This window comes from Zingiber officinale, chromosome 2A, assembly GCF_018446385.1.
Source record: "Zingiber officinale cultivar Zhangliang chromosome 2A, Zo_v1.1, whole genome shotgun sequence".
NCBI lineage: Eukaryota > Viridiplantae > Streptophyta > Magnoliopsida > Zingiberales > Zingiberaceae > Zingiber > Zingiber officinale.
The window spans coordinates 114,353,495-114,371,297 of record NC_055988.1 but is presented as its reverse complement, the minus strand read 5'-3'; the positions used below and the strand labels follow the sequence as shown (position 1 = coordinate 114,371,297).

The window sequence follows — 17,803 nt, the reverse complement described above, 5'->3', positions numbered from 1 at the left end:
TCAGAATAAGAAATAACTAGTAATGACTTAAGCATGCACTTTTTGAACGGAAGATAACACCCATGCAACCTTAACAAACTAGTCAGTAATTCAATCAATTAGAGCATGAAAACTTACTTAGACCTGATCTCTAGATATATGCAAAGACTTAGCAGCAATATAGATGCACAAATAAAAAATATGATTCTTATTTATAATTTCTCTTTTCCAAAAAGCTAAAGAAACCTTGTGCAAAATGAATCTAAAAACCATAAACACAAAACACAAAAATACGGCAACAAGATGAATAAGAAAATGGTTACACAAGAGTTATCGATTGAAATGTGAGCACAGAGTTGCAGCGTGTCATTGTAGAGAAGAAGCATGAGGAGCACAGAGAGCACAAGCATAGCAATAGCAAGATCAAGAGTTCTGTTTGAAAGCTTTGCCTTGAGGTCATTTATATATGACGTGGCACTATCTGGTCGATTGGAACCTCCCCCGGAAGCGGTTGACGTAGCTGCAACTTTTCTCCGATTGACTAGGAGCCCTCCAATAATTGCCTAGAGCTCGATCAAATCTGATCTTGATCGTCTCACCCGGATCGCTGTGATTGGAAGCATATCTGGTCGCTTGTAAGTTAGAATAGCCCCACCATTTGTTTTGATCACCTAGAATATCCCAATTACATCAATCGAGAGTTATCTCCATCCGGTCACTCGGAATTCCTTTCGGTCATCTGAAACTATCGAGTTTTGCTTCCTTGCATTTATTATACGTAATAAGTATGATATAAAATTTTAAATTATTTGCATTTACATTCAGCTCCTAGCTGACCCATCTAGTGTGAGTCGTCAAGTTTTAGCTCATAGCTGACTCTACTTGAACTTGTTTGTCTAGACTTTAGTTCTCATCAACTGACTTCATTTGGAGTTGTTTGCCAAGACTTCATCTCCCAACTGACTTTACTTGAACTTGATACACCTAGTTCTCAACTAAGGTTTCTTTGCTTGGTTCTCAGCCAAGGCTTAGCTTCTATTTGATTCCTAGCCAGAACTTTAGAGCCCTAGTTCAGGACTTAACCAGTGTCGCGTTCTTAACCAAGACTTTACCATCTCTCAAGTATCCTGCTCTGCCCACTTGACACAAACTTGTTAGATTTTAACAAATCTAATTCTAATCTTAATCATACATCAAAACTTTGGATTAATGACGTGCTCTGAACACCAACATATTTCCATGATCCTACACAACCGATTGTTTAGTTGAATTCACTACTAGTCAATTGAAGATAATCTTTAATTGACTAGATCATCCATTATGACTATCCTATTAGTGGAGTTTTCTAAGTTTGAACTATCATTCTCTCCATATTACAAGTCTCTCACATCTTGACTTATTTAAGAGCTTACCTTCAAATCCACGAGGTCATCTCCCATTAGGTTATTCATGTCTCAATGCATTGAGCCCTTGACTCATTCCATGTTTCATTTTTCATGGTTTGCCTATATAGCTAGTTTGCCTTTGTGTCTCAATTTCACTTCAATGTATATGTTCTTTTTTCTATAGTTCTTTGGATGCCCCATAGCATCCATCTTCTCCGATCTCCAAAGAATCTCAAGCCATTGAATCAACCAAGTTCCTACACAAATCCATACATGTATTTGATGCGAAAACAATCCTAATTCTTGAAACAAATTACTTAAGTCACGATTGTACTAACAAACAAGTCATCTTGCCGACCCACGTACGGTCCACCAATTTCTAGAACACTATTTCTAGCTCCAACGAGATTACAGTCAACCATATAATTGATGAGTTTTATATTCTACATAAATGATAACTCATCACATGTGATTTTGTGGTCCTTTCTTACTTCCCTCTTAACTTATTGTCCAATATAATTAACCATTAAGTCGACTCATAAGTTTATAAATGCAGATTGAATTGGTGGTTTTATTTATTGCTAGAAGAATCTTAAATAACCATGCATGGTTAGTTTTTCAACAGCAAGAAAGATTTGAGTCTAAACGACAAGCTATCCTACTAAATCTACATCTTGATGAAGAATTAGGTGTTAGATGAAGATTTGCAAACAGGAGCACTCTTGTCAAATTCTCTTGTGAGTCCGTTCTCGTTAGTGGTTGGTTTACTTTTCCGTGGATTTTTTTTCTTCATAATATGCATGGTTTAAATGAAGCAGACTTGTAGATTATTACAGTAGTCTGCAAGAACATTACAGAGATACATGAAGCCCACACCTTCAAGCAGGTTTGAAGTCTGAACTTGGAGCTCCGAATTAACCAAGGTTGTTAAAGACAAATTAGAATGGGAAAAACAGGTACTGGAAGAGAAGAAATATTACACCATGAAATGTTTCTTTCTCGAAACAAAAGGCCTTTCCCCTGTTGCTGTGAAATGAAGAGCGTTCCCAGTTTGCAAATCTCTGAAATTTTAAAGCACGTTCACACTGATCAATGTTATTGGATCTCTCAACCATCAACGTTTCCTCTTCTTCTTCTTCTCAAACTTAGTCCTTCCCTTGATGGAATTCCAGGCCATCAAAGCTGCTCATACTGGTCCCTCTCATCCCAAGCAGAACACCCAAGAACCTGAAGTAATTTAATTATCATGCGAAGTTGAAGGTTAAGTGCTATATGAGCATATTATTTTAATATTTCAGTCAACAATTAAAATGAATGAGGATGAATTAGTTCCAAAGAATAAAATCTTAAGTAGTTTTAATTACTGGTGTGGAAACAATTACATTGAAGCTAGCGTGAAACTGGATAGGTGTAGAGCTGATGTTTTGGAGCAGAGTCTCTTGTGGATTCATGGCGATGTGTGGACCCAAGAAATCATTAGCAGATTGCAAGAGCTCCGACTGATCATTAATGAAAGGCAGGCTAATTCCTGCAATGCTGCTGGAGTTGCAGGATGAATTTAACTGCATGCACCATCAGCAGATCATATTAACTGCACCATAATATCAGATTAAATATGCCTATATGTGGGAGCTAACAACCTTATAAATTACCTCTTCATGGAATAATGAACTGCTAATATTGAAGGGCATTCCAGGATTTACAGCAGCCAGCTTCATTGACAGAAACTAAGAAAACAAATTAATTAAAGAACACAACTCAACTCATAATTCTGCAATTATAATTCAGCAATTAAAAGTTGGCAAATTTAACACACCTCGATTTGACTTTGGAGAGACTGCACATAGTTTATGATCTCATCGAGTATGCTGGCTTTCCCCATGATCTTGTTGCAACCAGGCACCAAGCCTTGCAAACACTTCATCCTCTCACTTATCCTTTCCCTTCTAACCTGCACACAGTCAGCATACACATTGAAGAGCCAAAAGGCAAAGAGAAGCAAAATGAGCAACCATGGAGCTCCCGAATGACAGTAAGCTTTATTTACTCTTTCAGCTAAGCTATGACTGTCAGTGGCTTGGCCTCGGCGAGCTCGTACATGGATGTAGTCACTCTCCGGCAACTTGCTCTTGGCCTTCTTCTCAGTCCTGCCTTCCGCTCTCTCTTCTTTCTTTCTCTTCTTCTCGTTGCTAGTCTCTGTGCCAGAGGAAGGAGGAACCCGGAGGCGCTGCATGGCCTAATTATTTCTTATATTTATGGGTATATTGAATCCCAAGCAGGAATTCAGGGGCTCTTCCAACTTGTGTATTGCCTAAACTGTTTCTCCGAGCTAGTCCTACAGGATGAGATGCTTTTAATTATAAGAATAGAGAGCAGTGGATGGATGCTTATAAATTGGCAATGCATCAAATTAAATGACAAGCAAAGGGAGGTGAGAAGAGGAAGGTGCGGTGGAGTAAATGAGAGAAAGGGACAGTTCCTTCTTTTTCTACAGGGTGTGCATGGATCGAGTCATCAGCGACACTATTGCGTCCACCACATGAAAGTAAAGTAAAATTTTTAAGATTTAACAACCCTTGGACGTTTAACAGACTGAGGTACATATATATACATCTGTTGACTGTCTAACCCAGACTCAATTCTCAAGTCAACCTATTGTTGAGTATGCAGTAATATATATGAACTAAGGTTTTCGATCGGCAAATTGGAGAAGTGCATGAAGGTATAGCAGACTGAACTTTGCTAATAAATTAATATATAGTAGTATATATACTATTTCAGCTCCTTTTTGTTTCGTTATTTCAGCGCATTTACTATCGGTCTCCGACATCTTTGTACGCGTTAATCGACGAGTATAAATTTGTAGGGAGGGGCTGCCGAGCAAATAATTGCAGCAGCCTCGAGGTAATGGAATCACTCAAGGATCAATTTTGAAAGGGACCAGTCACCAATTTGCCTGATTCATTGCGGCTTCTCTTGACTTTTCTCTCTTTATTTTTCAGCAGCTAGCGCACACAGAAAAAGCTTTTTTTTTCTTTTTTTATCTCTCTGACCATTCACGTTCAATGAATTCTGAGCAAGATCGTGCATGTAAAACCGGTTCAATGACAATAGATTCAGTTGGCCAGTTAATAATTTTAAATTAAATTTCAAAAACAGCAGCCTCCAAACTGCTCCACTGCTCATAGACGCCAAGACCCAATCTCCACGCCACTCCTCCACTGTTAGCAGACACGAAGGCCCAGCCTCCACGTCGCTCCATTAACTCTAGCTGTACACCATCGTCGATCGTAGTCATTCTTCCCCGATCGATGCCACCAGCCAACCTGGTCCATCTAGTTTTGTTCGTCGGACAACGCACGGCGGGTTAACACGCAGCCATAGCTATAGTAGTCTTTCTTCTCCGATATCGTTGGCTAGCACGCACGCGCCACAATTACACTGGAAGGTTGAGTCCTGGGGCAGGCAGTACGCTAGCTAGCTTCTACTACTGGAGCTCTTAAGTTGGAGGTTGATACGCATACAAAGATAGCATTCTTCGTGTGTGTGTGTATATATATGATTTTCTACTTCGGATATAAAGTATCATGTTCTAGTTAATTTATATAAAGTATCCTTAGGTGATCTGCAAAGATTGTTAGCACGACAATGCTCATAAATCTTTGACTTTAACGATGTTGACTTGAGTATATTTTGATGTATTTGACGATCGAAGACTTCATCACAGATGATTTGGAGGATGATCTATTGGAGGGTGTTGTTAGAAATAATATTTTATTTATTATTAATGATATACATGTATGATCGTTCATGTTTTTTTTTATTTTATTGTAATTAAATAGCATGATTAAATAGCAATTATGATTAATGGCTATATTCATATTGGTCAATGAAGCCATAATTCTCTTCCTATTCATGCAAATAAATATAAAGGAAGATAAAAAATCATTCTCATATTCATATATTATGAGAATGAAAGAATGGAATTAAGAGACAATTGAATGTACATATGATGAATAATGTGTAGATAAAAGGTCACACAATGATCCTCCCTCTACCTTATATATAGGCCTTTGCTCCATCAAAGAGACAATGAAAGTAGAGAGGTCAAGAGGGAGAAATACAATTGTCTAAGAGGTTTTAGTTTCTTCATACTTGAAGGTCTTCATGAGCCAAGGTATTTTTTTTTAAAGTATTGTGAAAATCATCTAGTTCAAAATCTTGGGTATTAAGAAATATGTAATAACTTAATTTACATATGCATATTTGCATTCATGAAAATATATGTTAGACTTATATGTATCAAAGCACAAGTTAAGAACTTATGATTTTCATTAAAGATTATTTTTCTCTCTTGATCGATTCTGTGTGAAAAATAATTTATGTTTTCTTCCACTATGATTTATATGTACAAATATGAACATGTAATTATAAATATTCTTGACATGTATGATAACTTTAATTGAGAAAGCTTATATGATTGCGCATGTCGAGTATTTATGCAAAAATAATTTTGAGACTAAAAGTTATGTATGTTTTGATATCTCAACTTTCTAATGGGCATAATGTATTAAGCATGTTACACTTATTGTGTTTAATTAGATCTTTATATATTTTCCAATATATTCATTCATTATAAATAAATGATTATGATCATCACATATTTAATTTAATATGTGAGTTATGAATGTTTTCTTCCGATTTGATTATATTTAGATCTCTATGCACATGATTATTATATTTACTCATGTTTTATGTTTGATGGATCATAAAGTTAAAATTAAACAAATACGAACTTTTAAATGATTACTGTAATTATTATTTAATTTAATGTCTATATTATGTATAATTTGTTAGTCACCAAAGTGGTCAAATTAAAAGGTTTTAGACATTAATTAAATAATGTTAAATTATTCATGAGTATGTGATGCTATAAGATGATATGATAAAATTACTTAACTCTTATCATGAATAATTTAAAGTTCAATGATTTTAAAATAATTAAGAATCACTCAAGGTTGATTACTTTATTTTATGATCATGGATATAATTGTGGTTAATTTATATGTTTTATTAATATGTTTAATATATCCAAAGATAATAAACATGTTTGATTAGAACATATATAATTACCTATTATAGGAAAATTTTATTTAAGCATCAATTATGTGTGTATTGTAGTATCATCTAAAGGAGAACTTCAATATGCTTTAAAGTTCATATGAATGTTATCTGAATTTTGTGTTATGATTTATGAATCAAAGCATTGAAGTATGAGCATTCTATATAATTTTACAATATCAACAACTGTTGCTCTTCATTCGCAAGCCTTGTCTATTACGAAGTTCAATAGGCTTAATTTTTTTTAAATGGAGTGAACAAATCCAGTTCCATTTAGGTGTTTTGGATCTTGATTTGACACTTCTTATAGATAAGCCTGCTACACATACTAATATTAGCAGCATTGAACAAGTATTTTTTCATAAAGTTTGGGAAAAATCAAATAGACTTAGCTTGATGCTTATGCGAATGACTGTAGCAAACATCATTAAGCCAACAACCCCTAAAATTGATGATGCTAAGAAATTTATAAAGTTTATAGAAAATTTATCTCAATCTGAGTCTGCTAATAAGTCACTTTGTGGGACATTAATGGGTATGTTGACCACCATGAAGTTTGATGGCTCTCGTACCATGCATGATCATATCACTCAGATGATGAATACTATAGCAAGATTGAATGCCATGAGAATAAAATTGAGTGAGAGCTTCCTTGTGTAGTTTATTATAAACTCCTTGTCTCCTGAGTATGGTCCATTCCAAATCAATTATAATATTGTAAAGAATAAATAGAATGTGATAGAATTGTAAAGTATGCTTATTCAAGAAGAAACGATACTTAAGAAATAAGGAGTTCACTCAATTAATTTCATGAGTCATTCTATTACTTGAAAGAAGTCGGGAAAGAAAAATACAAAAGACAATAATGTACACTTAAAGTTAAATGTGTCATCTGCCCAGAACCAAAAGAAGGGACAATAGAATGATAAGTGTCATTTTTGTCACAAGGCTGGATATTTTTAGAAAGATTGCCAAAAACGAAAGGCTTGGTTCAAAAAGAAAGGTAAGCCCAGTGCTTTTGTATATCTTGAATCAAATTTAGTAGAAGTTTCTTTTAATACATGGTGGATGGATTCTGGTTGTACTACTTATGTTTCAAATACGATGCAAGGATTCCTTATGATCCAAACCATAAAGTCAAATGAAAAGTTTATTTTTATGGGAAATCGAGTTAAAACTGTTGGAACTTATCATTTGATTTTAGACACTGATATCATTTAGATCTTTTTCAAACTCTTTATGTTCCTTCTGTTAGTAGAAATTTAATTTCTTTATCAAAAAATGATATAGTTGGATACTCATTTAAGTTTGAAAATAGATATTTCAGTTTGTTTAAGAATAATCACTCTATTGGCTAAATATTTAAAACAACATGACATTTGTGCTTAATACACAATACCTGAGATACTACAACAAAATGGTGTTGCAGAAAGGCGTAATCATACTCTAATGGATATTGTTAGGAGTATGTTAAGTTATTCTCCTTTACCCTTATCATTGTGGATGTATGCTTTGAAAACCGCCATATACTTGTTAAATAAGATTCCTAGTAAGGTCGTTCCAAAAACTCCTTTTGAATTGTGGACTGGAAGGAAACCTAGTTTAAGGCACTTACATATTTGGGGTTGCCTGGCGGAAGTAAGAATTTATAATCCACATGAAAAGAAACTAGACTTAAGAACAACCAGTGGATTTTTTCATTAGTTATCCAAAAAAAATTTAAAGGGTATATATTTTATTGTTCTAATCATTCTACGAAAATTGTTGAAACTGGGAATGTTAGGTTCATTAAGAATGGTGAAATTACTGGGAGTGTTAAACCACATGATGTGAAAATTCAAGAAGTTAGGGTACAAATACCTTTGCCCATTACTTCTTCTCAAGTTGTTGTTCCTATGGTTGTTGAACATTTTAACAACCTACAAGAACAACAAATGAATGATGAAATACTCCATGATGTTGTTCACAATGAACCTAATATTGATGAACCACAAGCAATAGTATTAAGAAGGTCTGAAAGGGAAAGAAGATCAGCTATTCCGAATGATTATGTGGTTTATCTACAAGAGTCAGAATTTGACTTAAGTATTGATGAAGATCCGGTTTCATTTTCACAAGCTATAGAAAGTGTTAATTCTTCCAAGTGGTTCGAGGCAATGATTGAAGAGTTGAAATCAATGGATCACAATAAAGTTTGGGATCTTGTTGAATTGCCTAAAGGGTCAAAGACAATTGGATGTAAATGGGTCTTTAAGACCAAACATGACTCTAATGGCAATATCGAATGATACAAGACTAGACTTGTTGCCAAATATTTTACTCAAAAAGATGGTGTCGACTATAAAGAGACTTTTTCTCCTGTCTCAAAAAAAGACTCACTAAGAATTATTATGACAATAGTAGCTCATTATGATTTAAAGCTACATCAAATGGATGTGAAAACCATCTTTTTGAATGGAGATTTAGATGAAGTGGCTTATATGGACCAACCTAAGGGTTTTCAATTAAAGGAAAAGGGCACATGGTGTGTAAGCTTGAGAATTCATATACGGACTTAAACAAGCTTCTTGACAATGGATCTTAAGTTCAATAATACTATAGTTTCCTTTTGATTTAAGGAAAACACCATAGATCAGTGTATATATCTAAAGGTAAGTGGGAGTGAGTTTATTTTTTTGATTCTATATATTGATGATATCTTGCTTATTGCTAATGGTCTTGGTTTTACATGAGACCAAGAAATTTCTCTCAGAGAACTTTGAAATAAAGGATATGGGCGAGGCATCCTATGAGATAGGAATTAAAATATTTCGTGATAAATCACAAGGAATGTTAGGGTTGTCTTAAAAATCATATATGACTAAAGTTCTAGAGAGATTTAGGATAGAGAAATGTTCTTCAAGTATTGTACCAATTCAAAAAGGTAATAAATTGATCCTTATGCAATGCCGAAAAAATGAATTGGAACACAAACAAATAGAACAAATTCCTTATGCATCTATCGTTGGAAGCTTAATGTATGCTCAAACTTGTATCGGACCAGACATCAGTTTTGCTATTGGAATACTAGGCATGTATCAAAGTAATCTAGGATTGGATCACTGGAAAGTGTTGGGGTTGCAAGGTTGCAAACATAGCCCCACATTGAAAACACATGGAAAAGATCATGAGTTTATAAGAGAAAGATATCTCCATTGGAATGAGACCTTTTGGGTAGAGCCCAAGAGCAAAACCATGAGGGCTTAGGTCCAAAGTGGACAATATCATGCTATTGTGGAAATATCTAAATTCTTTTCGATCCAACAATTGGTATCAGAGCCCGGACTGCCAGGAGGTTTAACCACCGACTGTGCACAAGAGTTATGGTCTGATTGAACCATGTGAGTACAATATTGACCTCGAACAAAGAAAGTGGGGGCTCCTATATTCGGATCAAGATGACCAGACACCAGGCAGGAAGTCCTAGTTGCGGCTAGGCAAGGAAGTCCTAGCAGGTCAGGTAGACCGAGGGGCAGGAAGTCCTAGTTGCGGCTAGGCAAGGAAGTCCTAGTAGGTCAGGTAGACCGAGGGGCAGGAAATCCTAGTAGGTCAGGTAGACCGAGGGGCAGGAAGACCTGGTGGGTCAAATATCGGACGTAGAAAGCCCATGGTCCTTTGTTTGAGGGGGGATTGTTGGGGTTGCAAGGTTGCAAACATAAGGCCTTTTGGGTAGAGCCCAAGAGCAAAACCATGAGGTCTTAGGTCCAAAGTGGACAATATCATGCTATTGTGGAAATATCTAAATTCTTTTCGATCCAACAGAAAGTTGCAAAGAAAGTTTTGTAATATTTATAAGGGACAAAAGAATACATGCTCACTTATAGGAGATCCAATCATCTTGAGGTGATATGATACTCAGATTCAGATTTTGCTGGATGCTTGGATTCTAGAAAATCCATATTTGGCTATTTATTCCTATTAACTAGAGGAGCAATTTCATGGAAGAGTGCGAAGCAGTCAATCATTGCTGCTTCAACTATGGAAGCTGAGTTTGTGGCATGCTTTGAGGCCACCATTCATGGATTATGGTTGCAGAACTTCATTTCAGGTCTTAGACCAGCCGACAGTAATGCCAAGCCGCTAAAAATTTATTGTGATAATGCTACAATAGTCTTCTTTTCTAAGGACGACAAGTATTCAAAATGTGCTAAACACATGAAAATAAAATACTTTGCCATTAAAGAAGAAGTTCAGAAACAAAGAGTGTTAATTGAGTACATTAGCACCAACCTTATGATTGTGGATCTATTAACTAAAGGATTGCCACCAAAGACATTTAATGAACATGTCATAAGGATGGGCATTATGGAAAATTGTTACTGACTCCATAATTAAGTTTATGCTTTTTTGTATTGGGAACTCTTTGAATATTGTTTTTGATACATTAATGCATCCTGTTTTTCTATGTTAGTGTATATACATGAATGAATTGTGCGATTATTTATAGGATTTGTCTCTAATAAGAATATTATGGATGGACCACTATGTTATGTCTGATTTTAGTTCATGTTAAGTATAGAACTAATATTGTGATATATGGAAGGAAGTATGTCGAACTAATAATGTACAACCGCCATGATCCTTACTAGTTTTTGTTTAATGATGATTTATGATTGACCAATTTATGTTTTGTGTATTGAAGTGTATAAAAGTCATATGTGCCAAGTGGGAGAATGTTAGAAATAATATTTTATTTATTATTAATGGCACACATGTATGATGGTTCATGTTCTTTGATTTTATTGTAATTAAATAGCATGATTAAATAGCCACAATTATGATTAGTGACTACATTCATATTGGTCAATGAAAAGACAATTCTCTTCATATTCATGCAAATGAATGTAAAGGAAGATGAAAGTTCATTCTTATATTCATGCATTATGAAAATGAATGAATGAAATTAACAGATAATTGAATGTACACATTGATGGAATATGTAGATGAAAGGTCACACAATGGTCCTCCTTCTACTTTATATGTAGGTCTTTGCTCCATCAAAGAGGCAATGAAAGTAGAGAGGTCAAGAGGAAGAAACACAATTATTTAAGGGGTTCTAGTTTCTTCATACTTCAAGGTCATCATGAGCCAAGGTATGTTTATTAAGTATCGTAAAAATCATTTAGTTCAAAATCTTGGACATTGAAGAATATACAATAACTTAATTTATATATATGCATATTCACGTTAAAGATATATGTTAAACTTACAGGTGTATCATGTGATATTGTATTTTGACATTCACACTTTAAAGCAACATCAATGAGGATCATGCGGGTAAAGTTAGGTGGTGATTATGTAGTCGACTTAATTTAAAGAGTTTTGGATTAAGAGATAACTAGTTCTTAGTCCTTCCTTGTAGTATGCTGCAGTCAAGTTCGACACTAGTGCTTTGTCTAGGTTTATAAGTAGTAAGCAAAGTGAAATCAACATCTTAGAATAGATTGAGTAGACTAAAGGTTTACCTTGTCAACTAGAGTATTAATGAGTTGATTAGTGAGTCGATTAAACTTTCTTTAGAAACATGTGTTTCATTTGACTAAAAGTTTATTCTAGATGGTTTAACTTTTAACCGTTGGCTCTTAGCAGCTAGCTTTAATGACTTCGTCAATTGAACTAGATTTTAGTCGACAAGAATTATTTAAAAATTAATTAGTTATGCACTAGTCATTGAAATATATTATATATAAGCATGAACATATGTTTTTTTTTACCCCAAGGTATAATCAAGTTGGTTATCACATGACAGATTTATAGAATTAAGTAAGGATCGAATGTCAGTAAAAATTGAGGAATTATCCTCTCATGTGATGACTAATTTTAATTTTCTAATTTACTCTCACTCAATGATGTGATATAATCGTAAGGAAGGGGGAGGCACTATATTACGGATTTCACCTTTTACCTAGATAAACATATTTTTCTTAGTAATAGAGGAAAAATGGAAGTATTATTTCTAAGATATAAAATGGTTGAATAAGTCACTGTCCTCTATGAGTTTGGGTAACTCATCTCTTATTGTCTTATTATTTTTTTTTCAGGGAAGAAATATTATACATGCTTTCTCCGACTTTAAAAAAAGGGGAAAAAATTATAATGATTCAAGAATTGACTCACCTAACTAATTAGTAAGTGATATAGGAGTGAAGACTTTGACGTCGGGGATAAAATAGCGATTATTCTCTAGATGAGTTTTCTCAAAGGGATTTCAAAAAAAAAAAAACATAGAAGGAAGAAAATTTGATGTAAAGGAACCTCCTCTAGGTTTAAGAGAAAAGAAATTTTATTAAATCAAAAATAAGATATCAAATATCAACCCAAATAGCATAAAAATCATAAAAAATAAACTAACAAAATAAACCCTAAAAGATAAAAATTAAGTCATTTGGCAACCTGATCCATTTGAACCACGGTAGTGCCACATGGCGATGTCCTAAGGTACGATTGTGCCAGGGAACACGACCATGCAATTTTGCCTTGTCAAGGAACACAATGCAACATGGCCATGTTAAGGCTAGAAAACTCGATTTCGCCTCATAAGGACACAGAATGAAGCATGCTCATGCTAAGGTCATATTTGTTGATGGAAACCTCGTTTATACCTCGCCATGGTACAAAATGGACACGGGCTAGCCGTATTTGCTATTAAAAACCTCGATTACACCTCTCCACGGCACAAAATGGAGCATACTCGTAACAGAGGAATATAGGTTGGTCATATATGTTGGCAGTCTTGGTGGCTCCTCGTTAAGGAATATAATGGAACATAAATGTGCTAAGGGACATGAGTTGGTCGTGTTCTCTGTTGGCATCCTCGGTTGCTCCTTTTCAAAGCGCAGAATGGGGTATGGTAACCTCGGTTGCTCCATGTCAAGGCACAGGAGGGATCATGCACACGTCAGATAACGTGGGTTGGTCATGTTTCTGAAAGCTCCTGCATCAGTTGCCCTGGATTGAAAAGAACTCATTCTCAAATTTAGAATAGTGTTATCAAGATCCATAAAGCAAGGACTTAAGTACTCCATATTGAGGACATCATAAGTCTTCAAGTGATTAGGGATATGCTATTGGATCAAAAGCGCTAGAGGGGGGAGGGGGTGAATAGCGCTCGTGGCTTTCACTTACGTTTCGGAAAACTAAGAGTAAAATGCAGCGGAAATATAAAATAATTGCAAACACCAAGTTTTTACTTGGTTCGAAGTCTGGGGCGACTCCTACTCCAAGGCCCATGCTCGTTGAGCGTTTACTTTGGGCAATCACTATAAGTTCACAAAAGTTACAGTTTAAAGTACAACAATTAAGTATAGTAAGAAAATATACCAACAACTTAAGAATAGGAAATTCGAAGCTTTAGGTCGTCGGTGTCTTGCTACAGCTTTATCGGAAGGTTTTTTTAGCAGTGCATGAAAGATGGATCGTGTTTTCATTGTTATCCTAAGCTACTGCTCGAGACTACCTTATAAGGCTCGTGGAGGGCGCCCTCATCAACGTCGAATCCACAGCGTGGATGAGCCCTGACCAAGTCGTCGCCTATCCACCTGAGGGCGTCTCCAATCCCATGGAGGGCGCCCTCGCGCCAGGTCTAGGGTCCCCTCAAGCTCCATGAGGGTGCCCTCGCTCCAGTGTCCAGGGCACCCTCAAGCTCTATGAGGGTGCCCTCGCGTCTTGCTGTGAGGTTGTCTCTGTATGCAACCTGAGGTGCCTCCAAGCTCCATGGAGGGCGTCTCAGGTATTATTCATCCAAGGCAAGAATGTCCAATTCGCTTCCTGCAAAATACGTTAGTCCAATAAACCAACATACCCTACAAAAATAAGTTAGCACAATATAGATATGTAAAATAAAGTATTTGACAGTCATCGGACTATCCGGTTCTGACTTCAGATTCCCGATCGGAAATCCTAGGTCGAACCGATGCCTACTGTTCCCTCACCGGGGAGCGCGCTCTCACCTACTCCACTCAGTAGAATATACCTGTTGCCAGACCGATCCTCCAGATCAACTGGACTTTTGCTCAATGCCTGAGGCTCCAGGACTTTCTGTTGGACATCCGCTCCATGATCCATCCAGTCTTTCACCTGGTTTGCAAAACCAGGACTTTCCACCTAGGGTTACCACCCCCTAGGCCTTTTTCCCGAAGCTCTCGACCCGCCAAGACTTTCTGCCTAGGGTTATCATCCCCTAGGGTTTTTCACATGCCTAACCGCAGCTAGGACTTTTGCCTAAGTACACTTAAGACTTTTCTGCAAACTCATTCAAACATGTTAGATCACAAATAACCTTAACTTTGAACCATTTTCCATTATCAAAACTTAGGTTCGATCATCGGATGCTTACCGCACCAACAATCTCCCCCTTTTTGATTATGACAACAAAATTCAAAGTTAAGTAAAAACATAGCAAGATCATAGCATAAAAAAGATAGTAAGATAAATACAACCTAGCATAAAAACATAGCAAGTAACAAATTATGATAAATACAACCTAGCATAAAAACATAGCAAGTAACAAATTGTTCTAATTATTTAACTTTAACTTAACTTTTTATTTATTTTTAACTTAACTTTCACTTTCCTCTCCCCCTTTAGTATAGATCAAAAATACTAATTATAGAAGGGAATAATTAGCTCCCCCTGAAAGGCAGCTCGTACTTGAAATATTAGCCTTGATAAAGAAACTTTAGCAAAATTTTTGAATTTTTGAAAATGACTTAGAGTGAAAGTTATAAACATTTAAAGAGTTCTAAAACTTAGTGAAGTACTTTATCTTTTTAAAAGGTGTGAAAAATAAGCTTAAAATAAGTACTTTTACTCAACGCTTACCTAGATATTAAGACATTTTGATAAAATAATAAAAAAAATGTTGACTTTAGCAAAAATGAGCTTAAAAGATTCTTAAAATTTAGCACTCTAGCTCGGAAAGAGAAAAATCTTATAAAAACCTTAGTAAAATGTAAAAATAATTTTGCCAAAAAATAATTTTAAACTGAGTCAAAAATATTTATTTCAAAAACTTAAAATTTATTTTAAACCTTGGTTTTTCCCTTGTTCACTCCCCCTTGATTAATGCCAAGCAATGTTGTTATAAAAAAGTCCTAGAGTCCAAGCATGAGTAAACAAAATATTTACTTACAAACAACTGTCTAACCTTTAGTTACTAGCTATTTATTAAGAGGTAGTATCTTTCACTTGGTTAGTCAAATTATGTAAATGTTCTAGTTAGTTTTGACTAAACATGGATCATTCAATTTGATTGATATAAAGTGTTTATTTATTGCCCAGACTTATGTCGATGCACAGACATAAGCATTTTGAAGTCCAGGCAGTATCTTATACATCTCACACCATTCTAAGTGTTTTTCATACATAAGCAAGGTAAACCTAGTGTGCTCGTGAGATGCTCTAGCTAAGAACTAGGGGTACATACTTTCTAGGGCGTAAATACCTAGGCTAAGTCCAGTATTTTAAAAACCTAATAAAATTAGAATTTTAAAAATATTTTTTATAGAATTTTAAAATTGAGTAATAGACTGAAATAGCAATTAGAAGAATTAAGTTTGAAAAGTAAACTTTATTCTACAAAGCACATTCATATCTGTCTTCTAAGTGTACTAAACTCAAGTTCAGGTAAGGGTTTTGTAAAAATGTTAGTCAGATTTGATTTGGACTCAACATAGTTAAGTACAATATCACCTTTAGCTATATGATCACTTACAAAGTGGTGTTTTACCTCTATGTGTTTAGTCCTTGAGTGATGAATTAGATTTTTGGTTAAGTTAATTGAACTTATATTATCAATTGAAATTTTTATGTTTTTATATTCTAGTTGATAGTCTTTTAAGGTATGCATCATCCATAGTAGTTGAGATGCACATTCTCCTAGGGCTATGTATTCAGCTTCAATAGTGGATAAAGCAACACAGTGCTGCTTTCTGCTTGACCAACTTACTAGGCACTAACTTAGAAATTGGCAGCTACCACTTGTACTTTTTCTATCTAGTTTGCACCCGGCATAGCCTGAGTTAGAATAGTCAGTTAGGTCAAAGGTGCAAGTCTTAGAGTACCAAAATTCTACATTAAGGGTTCCCTTAATATACCTTAGAATTCTCTTAATATTTGTTAGGTGTGACTCTTTTGCACAAGATTGGTATCTTGCACACATACCTGCTGCAAATAGAATGTCGGGTCGACTTGCGGTTAGGTAGAGTAGACTTCCTATCACACTTCGATAGTATTTCAGGTCTACCGGTTTTCCTTTTAAGTCAGAGTCGATTTTAACATTAGTTGTCATTGGAGTATTTATATTTTTTACATTTTTCATGCCAAATTTCCTGATTAGTTCTTTGGCATATTTAGTTTGGAAAACATAAATTCTATCTTTGATTTATTTAATTTATAAGCCTAAGAAAAAGTTGAGTTCCCCAATTAGGCTGATTTCGAATTCACTTTTCATTAATTTGGTAAATTCTTTTAAAAATTTAGTGTTTATCGAACCAAAAATTATATCGTCTACATAAATTTAGGCTATAAAGATATCTTTTTCTAGGGCAGAAATTATTTCACCTCACTCTAAACTAGTTAGACCAAGACATTGTATTAAAGTTGATCTATCTCCTATTTCTTAAAAAGACTATGTGTCTCTCCATGACTTGGATGATGATTTTGGAAACTCTTGCTAAATTTGTCCAAAGCAAAACCTGAATCTAATATAAGATGAACTTTGCACTCTAAATAAGGGACAAACAATTAATTGACTAATAATACAAGCTTAGCCCATACTCAAATTCAAAACCTAATTATAACCATACCAAACACATATCTTATCCTAAGCCTTAATATAATTTGAACAAATACTTGTTTTAAGATATGTCTTTGCAGGAAGGATTCAGTACAATCCATCCATTGCTTTTCAATGGCGACATTTTGCCTATTGGAAAAAAAATAGAATGGAATACTTTTTGATGAATGATATTGATCCTGTCTGAGAAGCTGACCGTGAAGGAGACCCGGAAGAAGGAAACCCACCGTACTAATGAAGAATAATGCCGGTAGAACCTTGACCCGAGAAACCCAAAGCGGATCGGAAGAAAACCAGGGTCACCGAAGGAAATCTGATAAGTAGGAAGAAATCCCCGTCCAGATAGGAGAAAGTCGAACTCCCAAGCTCCCGAGGCTCCCTGCGCACAAGAGACCAACCAACGCTATCGTCAGTGACCTAAGACCGGGGTGGGAATCCCTGGCTAGGCCCTCCGACGCTCAAGTTAGTGATCTCTCTTGATGTC

At 35.3% G+C, this 17,803-nt stretch overlaps 1 protein-coding gene across 2 annotated transcripts; it reads right to left on the bottom strand.

Moving 5' to 3' along the window:
- Positions 1-2,168: 2,168 nt before the first annotated feature.
- Positions 2,169-3,784, bottom strand: LOC122039907 (transcription factor bHLH74-like). Of its 2 annotated transcripts, none has more exons than XM_042599323.1 (5): positions 3,412-3,784; positions 3,181-3,315; positions 3,017-3,076; positions 2,747-2,926; positions 2,169-2,591 (listed from the first exon to the last, which is right to left on the bottom strand). In XM_042599323.1, exons 1-5 carry the CDS (start codon positions 3,595-3,597, stop codon positions 2,541-2,543), a joined length of 612 nt encoding a protein of 203 aa, XP_042455257.1. In that variant the 5' UTR covers positions 3,598-3,784; the 3' UTR covers positions 2,169-2,540. The 2 variants fall into 2 exon arrangements, with proteins under 2 accessions (XP_042455257.1, XP_042455256.1); XM_042599322.1 differs by having other exon boundaries at positions 3,017-3,091; positions 3,412-3,780.
- Between the last annotated feature and the right edge of the window lie 14,019 nt (positions 3,785-17,803).